The 16,381-nt window shown below is 42.3% G+C and overlaps 1 protein-coding gene across 2 annotated transcripts; it reads left to right on the top strand.

Annotated features, from left to right (window-relative positions):
- The first annotated feature begins 11,538 nt into the window (after positions 1–11,538).
- On the top strand, positions 11,539–16,095 carry LOC138633588 (alpha-1A adrenergic receptor). Of its 2 annotated transcripts, none has more exons than XM_069719927.1 (2): positions 11,539–11,754; positions 14,317–16,095. In XM_069719927.1, the coding sequence occupies exon 2, from the start codon at positions 14,351–14,353 to the stop codon at positions 15,383–15,385; it is 1,035 nt and encodes a 344-aa protein (XP_069576028.1). In that variant the 5' UTR covers positions 11,539–11,754; positions 14,317–14,350; the 3' UTR covers positions 15,386–16,095. The 2 variants fall into 2 exon arrangements, with proteins under 2 accessions (XP_069576028.1, XP_069576027.1); XM_069719926.1 differs by having other exon boundaries at positions 11,539–11,917.
- The last annotated feature ends 286 nt before the right edge of the window (positions 16,096–16,381 follow it).

Below are 16,381 nucleotides of genomic sequence, written 5' to 3'. Positions count from 1 at the left end.
GGTGTGTGAATGTGTGCGCGAGTAGGTGAATGGGAGGCAAACTGTAAAGTACTGTAAAAGGGTGATAAAGCACAATAAAAGTGCAGACAATTAACCATTCAAACTTTTCACTGCTGTAATTCTTTTTTCCCCCCGTGTCAATCACCTGGTCCCTAAACACAGTCCCTAATCTCAACCCTTATACAAGGTACCAGCCAATCCCAGGCAGAGTATCCCACCTGTAGATCCAATCTAGCACCAGCCATTTGCCAAAAGGTTAACTGTAATGATGTTATAGGGTGGTAAAATGTGAAAGGTTAGTCTTTTTTAGCAGGTTGTGGACTTCTCCTGACCCTTAAAGGCCAGAGAAAACAAGCAGCTTTAACATAATAAAACCTCACTTTAATTATAATTTTCTCATTTACGCACAGTCATAAAACAACATTTGACCCGATTCAGGACCTCTATGACCTCTATGACCTTTGACTACCACCTGTTGGTTGGCAGGCTGACTGCTGCTCCTCCTCCTCCTCCTCCTCTTAGTGTTCCACTTTTGTCTCTGTCATGTGTTGAGGTTGTCGAGCTGGAAATCGAAGCTGACTCAGTCTTGGCAGACCCACAATGCATCAGTGCAGCTGTCGCTCAGCTTGGTTTGACTGATGAGCGGAAGACCATGCGTGCTGCTGACAAAGGAAAAACAGGTTGTTGTTTACTTTTGTGTGTGCTTCCTCAAAACAAAAAGAAGTCACTGCAATGAAAGCCAGTTGGGGGCTGAACTTTCTCTCATGCATCCCCTCTATATATCTTTGGACTGAAGATTAATTAAAAGTGAAATTTTGTTAAATCCTATCTTGTGATACCACTTTGTACATGAAGAGGCGATAGTGAGTCACTGTAGCATCCAGGCGGCCTGCCCTCAGTTTGGTGTAAAGTTACTCCATCGTCAGACTCCGTAACCTACAACAACACTGCAGGTCACAAAATCCGATAGGGGACAGATTTCAGTGTAACACCGTCTCTCTGCGTTAGACGTTTCTTTTCTATAACCAATGATTGTAAAGTTAGATTGTAGGCACCCAGCCAAAATTTACATTATAGCTTGTTTATCTAAATTTTTAGCAACAACCACAGCAAAACCATGCAACGACTGCATTTAGAGTGTCTTTCAGTACAATTTACGTTGTCATTGGCAGTACTAAAGATTGTGTTTTTAATTGTCCAAATAAGGTAAGGATTGTTTAGTGCATACAATTGCCTCAGTTTGGCTAGAAAGCTGTTTGCCCACCGGTCTTGAAAAAAATGTAGCGAGTTGTGTTTATATTTCCAGTCATCATAAAAAAAGAGTTGGAATAAACTGCTTCTTCTTCCTTTCATGTCGGACTGAGGGCAGACGTTACGCTAAAATGACTCACTATCCCATCCTGTGGTACGAAGTGGTATTACGACACAGCATGGGCCGGGGCTAGCTGGTCAGCATGCGACGTTCAGTAGATGTCTGTGTAACACAACATCGACGTCTCTAACAAAACGTTAACGCCACTATTTCTTCACATCGTGTGGATACTTTTAGTTCGAATGTTTTAAGCTAAATATCTTACATGTAGCCCTTTACACGGGGCTGTTCCCAGAAGAGCATATTTTATTCTCTCACTAAACAAAGTAAAACAAAACCCACATATTTTTTTTTTTACAGGTTCTGCTGCTGCTTTTGTTGCAGAAATTGTTACAACTTTATTTTTTTGATTGGTGACATTATAGAAATTTAGAAGGTCTAATCAGCCGCAGCGTCAAACACCTGTTTGATGCGGGTGTGTGGGACCTTTAAATCACAATTATGCACGATTTTTTTACAAGCTGTTATGTGTGTAAAATCAGTTAAATACTATTAATAATATTAAATACTTTGAGATGATTTGTGTTGTGATTTGGTGCTATACAAATGTAATTTTATTGAATAAAATGTTAAAGACTTGAGTTGAGTTCAAGTACCCACAAATTTTAATTAAACACAATACTTGAGTAAATATACTTATTTACTTCCCATTAGCGCTATATGGGTGTAATGTTCACGTGTACTTTCGGCTATGCTGTGAATCTTAATCTTTTAATTCAGCCACAGATCACCAGGTCCACCGATGTAAAGGCTTTTCTTTGTCATAAAACACTGTTACATAAATGTAACGAGGAGCGTGCAGACAGTTGTTGAGCCCCAGCTGTTGTACTGATCTTATAGCAGTAGCGCAGGCGACCTCTCCCAACCCCACCTCCCCCCCCCGCTCACTCAAGTCCAAACAAAGATGACATCGCCGCACACTCAAACGTGACTCAGAGCGGCCGGCCGGGCCAGAGGGCCGTGGAACTCAGCTGCCTACAAACCCTCCCATCTGTCGCCTGAAATCTACCGCATCAGCCCCCAGCCAATGCTTAATCAGGGCTCCAGGGGGTTGTGTGTGTTTGTGTGTGTGTGTGTGTGTGCGTGTGTAGGGGGAAGGAGGGGGAGGGGGGCTCTCCAGTGCTCGTCTTTCCCCACAGACAAGCGAGCACCTCACAGTCACAGTGAATTAATCCAGCGCTCGGTGGTGGCGTGCAGCCGTGGGATTGGGCGCCCCTGCTTGCTTGCTTGCGAGCTGATCTGTCATCCTCCCCACCACCCACTTCCACAGTAATGATCTCCATCTCTGTATACTGTATAATTTCCCCTCTGGCTTCCTCTCCTCTGCTGTCGTTCTTCTCCTCGGCTTCTGTGCAGCGAGTTGAAGTCGTGCGATGAAAAATGCATCTCCTGAATCTGCAAACTGATCTTCCTCGTGCATCTTCTGAGAGGGATTATTTTCAGTCTTAGCCTCCTCTGACCTTTGACCTAAGTAAATCTTCCCACTTGGCCTATTTACTATATGTACACTTTATCTCGAGCACAACAAACATGTTGTACAGGAAATAAAGGTGTGTTTATTGTGTGCAGGAGCACGGCCCGGCACTTTTGGATTTACTTACAAGATTAATTTACTTCCTACAAAGTTCAGAAAACAGAAAAGAAACAAAAAAAACAACAACACAGAAATCAAATCAATATTTTGGCACGACCCCCCATCTTGTCACTGAAGATCCTTCTTTATGCCTCTGCCTGTATTTTGGGGTCATTCATCACAGTACGAATCGAAACAACGGACCTATGCACAGTAATCTGCATCTTAAACCGGATTTGAGTCGACAGTCCACACGGACTGTTTCCTTCAGCTTGCACACATTTCTTTTCCCTCCGGCAGTCAGGAAGGAGCAGATAGTGTACAAGTAAATACGCTAAACAACACTGCTCAACAACAACCACAGTTCTGGAAGTCAACAACCCGGAAAACCCAGCGAGAGCATCTGGCAGCAGCAGATAAACATGGGCGACAAACAGCAGATTGAACTGTTAATATGCTGCTGAAATTGAAAAAAAAACAAAGAAGAGAGTTTGCCTGAGATCCTGGACAGAAAGGTGTGTAAAAGCCTACAGTGTAGAAGGAACTGGAAGTAATTTAACAGTAAATTAAACTAATTTAAAGTAGCCTAATAATCTCAAAGATGTTTCATTTAGGTAATTGTCAGTCATTATTATCTGTTGTCACATGAGGTGCCACAAAAGTGCTCGAGCATGTGGACTCACTGATGAAAGCAGTTGCACTTGCAATACTCCCTGCGTTTCCGATTCGCATACTATTCCTTTTTACTTGTAGTACGGACTGCAGCTACCCTTAAAAAGTATCTACTGTTGCATCTGGCACGTGTAAAATTTGGGACGTACTACTTCATCAGAAAATTGACCGACTTTGTCGTATCCGTCGCGATCGGTACGTTTGAAGTAAAAAGAAAAAGAATGCAATTTGTAAGGAGTAGGCTTCCCTTTAATGCCTCTTCTACGTCTTTCCTTTGTGGGCGGAGCATCAGCGCCACCAACTGTCTCGGCGGCTCAGTCGATTTGACGTATCTTCCGCTGCACAAAGGATTGTGGGTCAGAACAGCTCGAGTAGCATGCTGGCCCGCATACTGCACAATACCAGCGGATGTAGTAGGACATCCTGGTACTTTTGGCATACTACGTTTAACATACTATGTATTGGGACATACTACACCTTTCCCTGGCATACTAACTAGTATGGTAGTACAGATATTGGAACGCAGGGACTACTTTGAATGAGCTGGGTGTCTGCAGCAACATTACCAGGATATTTCCCAAGTGGCACACAGTCAGCGACGTGTTTTCTGCCCCAGAGGGTGGGCGGAGCAAACACAAAAGGTTCCCTCTTTAACGACCAACTGCAGCTGCAATTCCTACTTATCACCATGGGGGCCGCCAAAGACAACAAAACGGTGAGCTTCTAAATTGTAACTTTGAGGTACAGATTTTTATCTAACGTGTGCATCTCTCTTGTGCGACATGCAGTTGACATTGTTGGTCATGGTTGTCAGTGCCAAATATTAAAAATGTTAAACAACATTTTTTTATGAGGACGACTGTCAGTTAACATTACAATCTTGACACGTTACACGCTGCATGAGTTCCAACTGTCAACAAGAACCGACTCAGATTGCAACCGATTCTGTCCAACTTTGTCACATCAGGCGTCAAATCTTTTTCATAAACGGCTAATCCATCGTTAGACACATCCTCGCCTATAGGCTGCTTGTTTGTCTGTGGAAGTGAAACATTTAGCATTTTATGCAGAGGCTGAGCACAGGTCATACTGTTCAATTATTTAATTCCAGGTTAAACACCATAAAGCTGGCTCTACCGTCTGCTAACAGTCCAAAATATAAACTGAACGCCTTGATTTCCAACAACAAAAAAATAGTACCGGGCTTACCTGAAACCCGATGAGCTTCACTGGCTTTCCTTGGTCGATCCATTTCTCTCCCGTAGCATCTCCTCCTTCTTCTCAGTGGTTTGACCAGCCGAGCAGGCACTGAGCGCCGCTTTGGTTTCACTTCATGTAGAAACAAAACAGGAGTACAGGAATGAGGGTTATGTGTCTGACGGGCTCATAATGCCTTTTTGATGATTGTCAATGAATTAAAGGAACAAATCGAAAATATGTGACACAATAAAGGCTGATGGGAAGGCTTTCTTTTTAATTCCACTATTGGAAAAACCCTCATGTCCCGTTACAGGCCTCCACTGCACTAAAAATTAAATATAATTGCAAAAACATGAAAAGAATGAGTACTAATGAATTGCCATTAATTCTGCTGCTTGATTTATTATGTGGTCTCACGTCCTCTTAAATTTAGATAAAGAAAAAAAAATCTGATTTCAACTTCATTTCTGAGTTTTAAAACTTGCTCGGAAACATTACCAGACTGAGTGACTGTCTCCTTCTGTGACAGTGAGTGACACGGCTTCGGGATAAATAGACGATACTCCGCATGGCTCGATGATAATATGCGACACACTCAATGGTGCTGAAATCCTACACCGGACTATAAATTAATTCCTACACCGCAACTGCGTTTATTTTAAGTCCTTCTTAATGGTCCCTTAACTGCATGGATTAATTCCTCAGAGTATAACGTTTAATTTCAGTCTGACATTTATGGTGTATCTTTATATAAACAACGGCTCATGTTTATACATGAGGTTAGGCATACAGGTATAAACAACGGATAAACACCTCTAAATGTCAAATACGGTACAAACAGTCACATTCATGTATTTACAAGGCGATACCGACTTTTTTTTTTAAGGAGAAATAAATAATCAACTGATTGCATGCAGAGAGTACAAATGACACATCCCTCGAAAAGGAGATCACAATTAGTCCTGTGATTTGAAGACATGGTTGCAGGTGACTGAGCACAGGCGTGTGTATGTTTGTAGTCACGTTTTCATAAAGTGAATTTTCCAGACAATCTGGAACTAATATTTAGATTTTTCCTAATTCCCAACTGTCCCGTCCTCCATAAACGTACCTGAGAACTACTTTGTGTGTGTGAAAAGGACAAGGAAAAAAAACACTATATAAAAATGATCCACTTTCTACTTGTCCGTAGTTTCTCGTGTCTCTAGGAACAGGCTCAACACATATATCAGCGTCAACTTTACAACCACAAAGCAAAAAAAATAAATTCCAGAAGTCTTCAGAACGCCCGAACAGAATTTCAGAAATTCTCACGACTCATATTTAGTCAACCAATCAGTTGTGTATTTATAATTTATAATCTCTAAAACAATTTGTAATGAAATGAGTTTCCTCCGTAGGGTGGCCGGGCTCAGCCTTAGGGATAGGTTAAGGAGTTCGGACATCAGGAGGGAACTTGGCGTTGAGGCGCTAGTCCTTCGCGTCGAAAGGAGTCAGCTGAGGTGGTCTGGGTATCTGATCAGGATGCCTCCTGGGCGCCTCCCTCTGGAGGTTTATAAACTCCTCTGAAGTTGCCTGAACCTCCAAATTCCTAGTATAAATGAAGAACATGATGTCAGTGTGACAGGACATAGTCCTGGATGTCTGTTAAATGTGTCAATGTGACTGATTTCGAACTGAATTCCTACAGGTAAAGACTTGCTCAGTTTATTGCCTATATTTTAAGTAGTATGGCCTTTGACCCTTGACCTCCTATCTGGACCTGGTCCCGACTATAACTGGTGCTCTCCTGCAGCACAACGTGACACCGACACGGTATCATCCAGTGGACTGACGGGTGTGTCACACACTTTGCTGTCATTTCAGACTGGCTGCGCTGTTTTCTTGGTAAAAAAATAGATCCCGTTTTGTCCCATGAGCAGCCAGCAGTGATACAGCACCTGCACATGAGCTCATGTTCTTTTTATATTTTTAGATGAAAGTCAGCAAGGTTTCACATTTTGACTCGCGATGTTTGGTAATTTTGGAGCTGCGGCAACAAAGTCAATTTGACCTTAGTTTGGTTTTAGTCTCTGTTTTTGAACGGATACCTGCAGCGCTCACATTTGAAGACTTTCACGTCCCCTTTTTGTCCCCGACCAATTGAGACACGCAACATGGGAAGAGAATGTGCTGCCGCAAGGACAAAATACCAACGTGACATCCGCAGAGAGAGCGTGTCACCTCAGCCTTGAACAGTTCGTCAGCGTAAAATGACCGTGATAATCCCTGCCTCTTCTATTTCCCTGCTTCACAGTTTGATCCCCCGAGGACAAGAAACAAACTGTGCATCCAAAACAGAAACAAACTATTTAAAAACATCTGCGTCTTATAAAATATCATGCAATACTACAGCCTACATCTTCGCAAGCATTTCTTCATGAAAGATATATAAGAATTGCCTTTACGTGCCTGTACCAAAGAGACGAGATGAGACTTGGAACAGGAAGTAGTGCCCTCAAACTCAACGCAAATGTCTTGTGCTAATTTAAATCGAGTCATATTTTGGTGCAAAAAGATTTTTCTTCTGTGTTGAGATTTGAAAATGAGCCAAAGTAAATTGATAAAAAGGACTTTATGTGCATAACATGTCTGTGGAGTAAATTTTGAGAATTTAAGAGATTCATTGGTTCACGTTTACCAAAGTCGCTTCGTGTCAGCTTTGTTAACAGGTTTGCATCGACTTCTTTGCAAAAAATTTGCCTCTCTTTCACAAAGTCAAGGTTGAATCCCCTGCTCGGTGTTTAAATTTCAAGTGAGGCTTCGTCTGGAAGATTTCTCAGCCAAAACGCCAGCTGGAACAACATGTCTGGGGAAAGAAACCAGTCATGCTGAGCCCTCCTGCAGCACAGGCAGAAATGATGAGGGATAATTTGGTTTTCATTGATTTCGGTAGAACATCGGTAGAACAGTGAGATCGGTGATTGGACTTGAGAAAGGTATGATGAGAAATACACAACTCTAAAGAATTCTGTCAAAGAGTTATTTAAGAGTTATGCAGAAAGTATAATCGTTGTAATCCTCTTCTGTCTCTTGAGTTTAAATCCAAGTCATGATTCCTTCAGTTCTGCTGAGGCTGTGGTTCTAGAACTGTGGGTTGGCGCTACATTGGCTCAGCGGGTGGGACGTGTTGCCTGTGATAGCGGTTACATTGTGAGAGGGTTAAGATTAGGGGTTAGGATTAAGGTTAGCGACCACTTGACTGACAGTGAATCAACCAATCACAGCAGCAGATATTCTACAACCAATTATGACACTGTGGAGTTAAGAGTCCCTCCGGCTGATCCAATTCAACACCAACCTAGAATTATAGAAGATAACTTCCTCCTTTGTTCCTGTCGAATGTATCAGTTTGGGCAATTTGCTTAAATGATTGTTAGTCTCACATGACGGCCTCGTCTCTGAACGCAAAACATTACTATGAATTATTAAGGCTAGGTTTTTATGAGAAGGTTTTTATAGGAGGACAGTTTCTAAATTTTTCACATAAAAAAAAAAAAAAAAATGTTATACATTGTCCACTAAGGTTTAAGGGAGAATTGTCTTGTCTTTAAGAAGACAATACAGAGCATCATCCAGGTGCGATGATTGTGTGTCTGTGTACGGCTGACTAACTCTGCTCCTCCTGGGTGTTACTGTAAATAAAGAGTCTGTTCTTTGTCGTCCAACCTGGTTAGATAAGGATTACATAACATGTCTTTGGTCTGCACAGGTTCTTGTCATGCCTTCTTCTCCTTCAGCGTGGTCTTTCCACCGAGAGACACTGGTGAAGGCTCGTGTTTTGTCAGCACTACCGCCTACTTAAAACATGTAGCCAACATCATCATCATCATCTTCTGGTTCTCTTAACTCACACAATGAATCCGAATGAGAAAATATTGAAGGCTGTAATTTCTTGTTTTCCTTTTGAAGCAGAAACATGTTTTTTTTTCTTTTGTCTCCAGCTGTTTATCCAAGAAGGATTATAAAGCTCTTATTTTGCTGAGATTCCTAAATCTTACAAATCATGCAGTGTACTATTAAAGCTCTTTTCCCCTCCCTTTTACTGTTCCATCAGAGACTGACCAGTCAATAATCAGAGATCAAAAGCGCTGTTTCTTTTCCAGGAGAAAATCTTGGATACATCTGTGGTTCGTCTCTCTAAGGGTCTGTACCAGTTGTGCATCCACAAGCCGTCGTTATTACACTTACACGAGGAAGAAGTCCAAAGCGCACGGCACTGAGGCAGGTTCAAAAACAGATGGTGAGCTTTAAAACAAACTAATGATTCAGATACAAAAAGCACCAGACAGTAAAACTAAATCGAGGGGGATAGAAGGAAAACTGGCAGCAAACTAAACGGGGGGAGCAAACTGTGGCAGAATCCAAGAAACAGAAGTCAAAAACAGGCGGGATACATGGCTCAACATAAAACTCTGGGAAAGCGAGACGCTAACCGTGACGTAGAGAACAGAAACAACAAACTGGAGAAGGACGTGGACTTACCCATAAACAGACACGATGAAGTGACACCAAAAAAAAAGAAAAAAAAAAGGGAATGCACAGACTAAATACACTTGGGAGAGGAGGACAACGAGGAACAGCTGAAACTCATCAGGGTGAGGTTAGTCTGCTGCCTTCTAATGGGGTTGTATTTACTGTGTTCATGAATAGAGTTCGTTTAAATGCCTCCTTATAGTGAATTTCACAACCTTGGACAATTTTGAAGTATTTTCTTACGTTTTCTGAGGCAATTGAAGTTCATTTGTTTTGTTGGATAGTGAAGTAACATATTGTAATTTTAGTTGTATCGATTTTTCCTTTGTAATTTAAGAATACATCTGAGAAAAATGTTGATGTTCCAACTGCTTCATCTTTCTCCTCTGTCATTATGTTAAGGAAGGAAATTAACGTGACATTTTTTAAATAGGCGGAATTCCCCTTTAACCCACACAAACTGTATGGCATTGGTGGTTAAATCAAGACTAGTGAAATAAATATGAAGACTAAGCAGATGACAGGTTTCATGTGAGCGAAGCTCCAGAAACAAACTGTGATTGGAAGCCGCAGGCCGGAGCCGTCCGCCCGCTGTGACCCCTGGATTAAGGATTACCCACCACACACAGGGAAGCACTGGATTATGCTTTTGTTTTGCTGTGTCCACCGCGGGACTGGAGCCGAACATGCAGATAAATGATACTATTACAGCGCACAGTGTTTGCTGCACTGCGCAGATGGCAGTTTGTGCAGCTTCCTGAAAGGTGGAGAATAAAAGGGCGTTTAGGAAGAATTAGAGAGTCGGAGGGGGAAAAAAAGACTCCAGAGACTGAAGAGATGATGAGAGGTGGTGACTCGCTGGACTGACTGCTTTACGACAGCCATCTGATTAAGGGGTTGTTGTGGATTCAGAGTCTGTTTCCAGAGTTGATCTGTTTTAATCCTAAATCTGTTTTATTAATTTTGTTTCACGCTGAAGGATTGTGGCTGCAAATTAACTTCAAATAGATGCACTGCACATTGCATCCCTTGTATTTCTTTTTTTCCCCATACAACAAGGTTTAGTGACAGAATATTGCTCGAACTTCATCAATAAATATATCAGTGACAATGTCCAAAATATTCCTTTGTGCAGTATGAAGCTTTATTTCCTTTTCTCTTATTTGAATGCACTTTTCTTTTTTTTTCTTTTTTTTTTACTGTTGTTTAAAATTTGCAAAGCACAGTCCTAATCTTTACCTTCAAGTCTTTACTAAAAAAGGCAAAACAATCTCAACTCAGAGTACATGTTCCTGAGGTGTCAAGTGACGCACACGGTCTTCATCTGCACCTGGAGCCTCCCAACCTGTCGAGGAAATGTTGAATTTTTCTGTTTTTCCGAGAGGTTACACGGACTTCTCGTCCATGTTGACTGTTCTTGACATTTTGGTCACAGCAGCTGATGAAAAAAAATCTCTCCGATGAAGATGATGTGATGCTGTCAAAAGCTTCAGAAGAAGCAAGTGGACCTTGGATCGAGATTGCTTTGCCAACCGCTGTTTCCAGTGTCAAGGATGGACATAATGAAGACATATTTTATGTCCCTCGTTGAATAAAGTGCAATGACTTGAACTAATTCACACATTTTAAAATGTATAAAATTATATTCGTGTCATTTAAATTCCTCAAGAGGACAGAAAATTGAAGTTTTTTTCTTTCTGGCCCTCTCCGTGTTTCTGGTTCATCTCCAGTGTGCAGTGTGTAATCGGTGTATAAAGATTTACTTGCTATGAGGCCCTATCAGTCAGTCCCTTTCCCGTCATTATCTGCAGAACATGCAAAGGTTTTCTATGCTGAAAAGTCAAAAATCCTCCTCAAGACATGACCGTAAAATCAGATAATAAATTGGCCTTTGTCATGCCATCTGATTGAGTCGTGATCCCAAATATTTTAGTTTTCTGGGACCTTGGAGTTTTGGGGGAAAGTAAAGCCTCATAATCCGGCAAAAAAAAAAGCTTCAAAATGAATAGAAAGGAAACACATCTGAGCTTCTCATGTCAAACTGTGAGCAAGTGTTCCTGCTGCAGCAATGACTCAAGTGTTGCTGGGATGAGGTCAGTTTAATTTAGCTGATTCAGGCCATGATATTAAAAATCAGTACGAAAAAAAAATTAGTCTTTTATAGCCAAGAACTCACAGTCAGATGTAAGAACCACTTGGACAGGGTCACCAGACACACCAACCCTCATCATCCTCAGACACACACGTCCTGGTGTGAAATAGGCGTCATGCTATAGGCGGTGGACACTTCTGTCATCAGCATCCTCAGCCAATGGAGAAACCAGCGGAGGAGACACTTTAGGCAGTCTCTCCGGAGAGGAGCGGATCAGAGCGCAGCCCCACTGATCCACCGTCCCGTTTACCAACATCTGCACATCGCAAAGTGAGTTTCCTGCTTCCACGGAGTCTTTATCTTCTTTGTGTGCGACTTGAGGACCGCAGGATGTTTTAAGAGGCACTGGAAGTCTGCTGTGTGCGTTTCCAGCAGGGACACATGTTTTACGGACTGCTGGCTGCTGCGTCTTGAGAGAAATTTTAAGATAAAAGTGAGTAGAGTTGACTGTGATATTTAATATGATCAGACCGTGAATATCAGACTTACTGAAAATGACACACTTAATACGTTTTTCTACACTGACATTTGGGAACTGGTTTTGAAAGCGTCTGTCCCTAATCAGGGAAGTGCGCGAAAACCCGAAATATCTCTTGCGTTTTCCTAAACTAAAGCAACCAATTTATTTCGAAAAATGCAAAACTGAGTGACTGTGTGAAAAGCCTGAAGGTAAATACATTTTTGAAGTATATGTCCGCCAGCCTGAGACGGGCAGAGTCCTGTTGGACAGCTCTGATCCGTGCGCACTGGAGTAGATTTTTTTATTTTTTTATTTTTTATTTTTTATGGATTTGCTTTCGCATCCAGACTATTGTTGGCTGGATATGCGGGAGGTTTCTGCATGACTGCACGCTGCAGATGGATATACAGTGAACAAAAAAAAAGCTTCAGGATGTGACATCTGAAAGAGAAAAGCAAAACCAATAATGACAGGGTCGCCTATAGCACGCGCATGTGTTATATTTCTGTATATATATATATATATATTTCTTATCTTAAAACTTTTTATTTTATTTTACTTTCATTTGACTTTAGATCCATGTTCTCTGTACAGTGCCGATTAAATCTGCATTTCTAAATCAAATTGTGCTCTGGCTCTCCGGGTTTCCATGCGGAGCTGGAAGCGTTCAGCTTGACCGCTTGAAAAGTGACTCGAGGACAGACTCAGGGTGTCAATGTAGCCTACATTTATTTTGCGACTGACATTTTTTTTTTTAGCCCCTTGATACTTAGCCTACTTTTAAACCGAATCAGACTAAATAAAACAAGATTTATTGCTTAGTTTATATTAAATTAAAATCCAAGACTCTCAGGAGGAGGATGTGCACTAACCAGCCTCACCGTGGATTAAAGAAGCCACGAGCGTCAGCTGGGTTTTTGTTTACTACTACAGCTGTTGTTGTCCGGCCAGATTATGACGTCACCTCTCCTCATTCCGGAGTTTGCGCTATCCATCCACCCATCCATCCATCCATCCAGCCATCCATTCAAGCCACATCCGGTTATTGCAACATGACGTCAGTGCGTCCTTGACATGATGCAGTAGACAGCGCGGGAGTTTAAGAGAGTAGAAAACAAACAAAACTCTGATGAACGTTTGATGAAATTAAAACACAAAAGTAAAACGTTAACTGAGAACTGACCTCTGCAGACATGCCTGTGTAGGATTTGGTTTTGGCTTTTGTGGTTATTTGGGCCCACCTTCTATCAGGTGTACTAATTGTGATCTAGATGGATATTCTACAGGCTATTTATTGACTCCAGGAGGTTTTTTTTTTAAAGCTACGGAGTTTTCAAAGTAAAGGTGTAGGTGACTACAGGTGGGAAAGTCTGAGGCCATCAGGTGGACGGATGGAGAATAGCAATGACTGCAAAGCCTCATGGGAAAGAGGAGCCAGGGGAATGTGGCTGAAAGGAGGAACGAAGGCAGACAGTCAGGTTTACACCGTGGACGGCTCTAAATACAACTAAACCCCTCAATCTTCCGCTCTTGTTGTTACAGAGAAGAAACTAACTGCACAGGATTGAATTCCACGGAAAAAGTTGAGTGCCTACACAGGAAGTGGTTGCACTATCTTTGTCAAATAGCGCCGCAGAATGAAAACTACCCCACACATCCGCCTGAGTTGCAGGGCGTTGCATCACAATAGCGCAAAACCAGGCATGACGTATTGGTCTGCATGCAGTTGGAATATTAATCCAGGATCTGATGAAATTTGTTTTTTTGAAGAGTTGATGCACATCTATGTTGAGAAATCAGACAATTGTTTATCCTGATACGCTGATGCGTCCACTTGCAAACACTCAACTGGTGTGTTGCCAGTAACTCTTCATCCAGGAGGTTACGCACCATTAGAGACAAATGACTGAATTTTGCATTTTAAAACTTAACCGTGTTCTTTCTTTAACCATTTCAAAGTTGCTGGACAGGATATAGAACTAAAAAAATAAATACAAATTATTATTGAATGTAATGCCTTGTTTTGTAGGCTCCTTTACTACCGACACTGTGTCTAACAATAGGGTAGTACTGCATGTTCCTGTGCATGTAATACAAATGAAAACTATTTGATCGGATGTTTCTTACTGAAATGCACCTCGGAAGTTTTAGTTAACACCTCCTGTTCTGATTTTCACATTCACAGGCTTGACTAGTCATCACAAAACCAGAAATTGTCTGGCACTCTTTGTTCCCCAGGAACTGAAACTCTCGGTCGCCCTGAGAAACCTAACGAGAAATTGACTGGCAGAAGCCTGGAGGTTCTTTGGAGCTGCGTAGCTGAGTTGTTGTTGGATGCAAATCTAAAAATGTTCTCTTTGTGTTTGTTTTAGGTCATGATGTGAATGTGCGGCATCAGTTTATCCAATGATTGAGACCAGCACCCCGACCATGTTGGACAGAACTGAACCGGCACACTGCACCGTGTGCTGCTGTACTTTGGCCAACAAAATCCTCATGGTGCTCTTCATGGTGCTGCTGATCTTCGCCACCTTGTTTGGGAACTTGGTGACCCTGGCCGTGGTGCTGGGCAACAAACACTTCCAGACGCCGCAGGGCTACCTGAAGGCGTCCCTCGCTGTGGCCGATCTGGCGGTGGGGATGTTTGTGGTGCCGCTGTCCGTCTACGCCGAGGTCTATCTCATGGCGACCGACTCGGCTCCAGAGTGGACCTCGTACAACTCGCAATCGGTGAGTTTCCACCCGTGTAACGTCATCGGCCCCATCTTCGCCGGGTGCACCTTGGTCTCCATCACGACCATTTTCCTGCTGACGATCGAGCGGAGCATCGCCGTGCTGAAGCCGCTGCACAAGGACTCCGTGATTACCCGCAAAAGGACCACGATCCTCATCGCCCTCTCCTGGGTGGGGAGTTTCTTCTTGGCTGTGTCTCCGATGGTTTTCAGCAGCGAGATCGCTCTGGAGTACAACTCCTGCAGCCGGATGTGTAACTACGCTCTGGGGACCATCGGAGAGTTCCCCAGCCAGGCTTGGAACATCCTCCTCCTCTTCCCCGCGTTTGACTTCACCCTCCTCAGCGGCACTGTGGTCATCAACATCATCTCTCTTTCCAGCATCAGGCAGCACTCCAAACGCAGGAAACACTTGGCTGAGAGCGAATGCCAAAGCACCACTAAACCCACATTCTCGGACATTAAAGCGGCAAAGACCATCGGGACTCTGACGTTGGCCTTCACCGTGTCCTTCACGCCCATCGCCGTCTTCGTGGTCGGGAACGTTTTGGGGAATAAATGGTGCAACTTTTCCTTTTTCGCCTTCTGGATTTTGGCCTCCAACAGTTGCTGGAACGTCATCATTTACAGCGTGAGAGATCAGAAGTTCAGGCTTCGAGCACACGAACTCCTCATGCCTTTCCAGAGAAAAAACACCACCAAAAGTTAAAAACCCCAGGGACTACGGACCAAACCTGAGAAGGACTTCGACATTTCGATGTTTGTTTGTCGCACAAACTCTTGCTTCAACACATTGTGAGTCTCGATTAGAGACGTATCTGCATGTCTTGTGGATTGCTGTTGTTGTGAAATTACAGTTGTTTTACAACTATAAAGAGCATGGAGAGTTTTTCAAATGTTGGACTTAAAATGTCCCCGTCCGTGGGCATGCGTCTTGTTCTGTGAAACGATATATAACTGACGCCTGTTTCAGTCTGTGGAATGGTTGTTTACCTGAGTGTAATCAATTAAAACCTGAAAAAAACTTCATATTTTTGCTGCTTCAACACTGTGTAACATTATATTATGTTTCAGGCACCAGAATCGTTAGTTTAGATATTAGTTCTTGGTGAGATATGTAAATATTAAATGATCAAGACGAAGACTAAAAGTACAAAAATATATTCTACAGTTTTACTACATTTATTTTGATCCTGTACCCTAATGTTGAGATGAGGGAAGATACATCCTGACTCACTGGTTACCAACTAACAGGTTACAGGAAATTGTTTGACTATCTTTGTACGGACTTAACACTGATACTAATATGTTGTTTTTAATGGCATGTTTATTTGTAATTTTGCCACAAACTGAATGCTCTGTTGATCACTGCTCTGCTGAATGGATAAAGTCCCAAATTCCTCACTGATCCTGTAGATTTCTCTTTTTCAATCAGCCTGTTTTTTGTTTTTTTTTTTTTGCCACAAAGCTGCCATTTTATAAAGGAAAAAAAACGTTAAGGTGAAAACTTAATTCAGGTATGGTTATTGAACAGTAGCCTTTCAATCTGGGACTTAAATTAAGAGATCTGTGTGGGAAAGCGTTAAGTGGGCTTGAAGAAGACATCTGTGCTTCAGTAATGAGGAAACAAACACGGTCGGTGTGAAGGAGGAGGAGTACCGCACACACAGACGTGCTGTTTTCATAAACCTCTTCGTTATTCAGG

The sequence above is a fragment of the Brachyistius frenatus genome, unplaced genomic scaffold (genome assembly GCF_029030835.1).
Source record: "Brachyistius frenatus isolate BFR_SWC_R1_liver_20210118 unplaced genomic scaffold, ASM2903083v1 Contig_227, whole genome shotgun sequence".
Lineage (NCBI taxonomy): Eukaryota > Metazoa > Chordata > Actinopteri > Embiotocidae > Brachyistius > Brachyistius frenatus.
This window is presented reverse-complemented; position numbering and strand designations above follow the sequence as displayed.

Bases quoted from the DNA above. Each gene is read 5' to 3' on its own strand.
- LOC138633588 (XM_069719927.1), top strand. From the start codon at position 14,351: ATGATTGAGACCAGCACCCCGACCATGTTGGACAGAACTGAACCGGCA.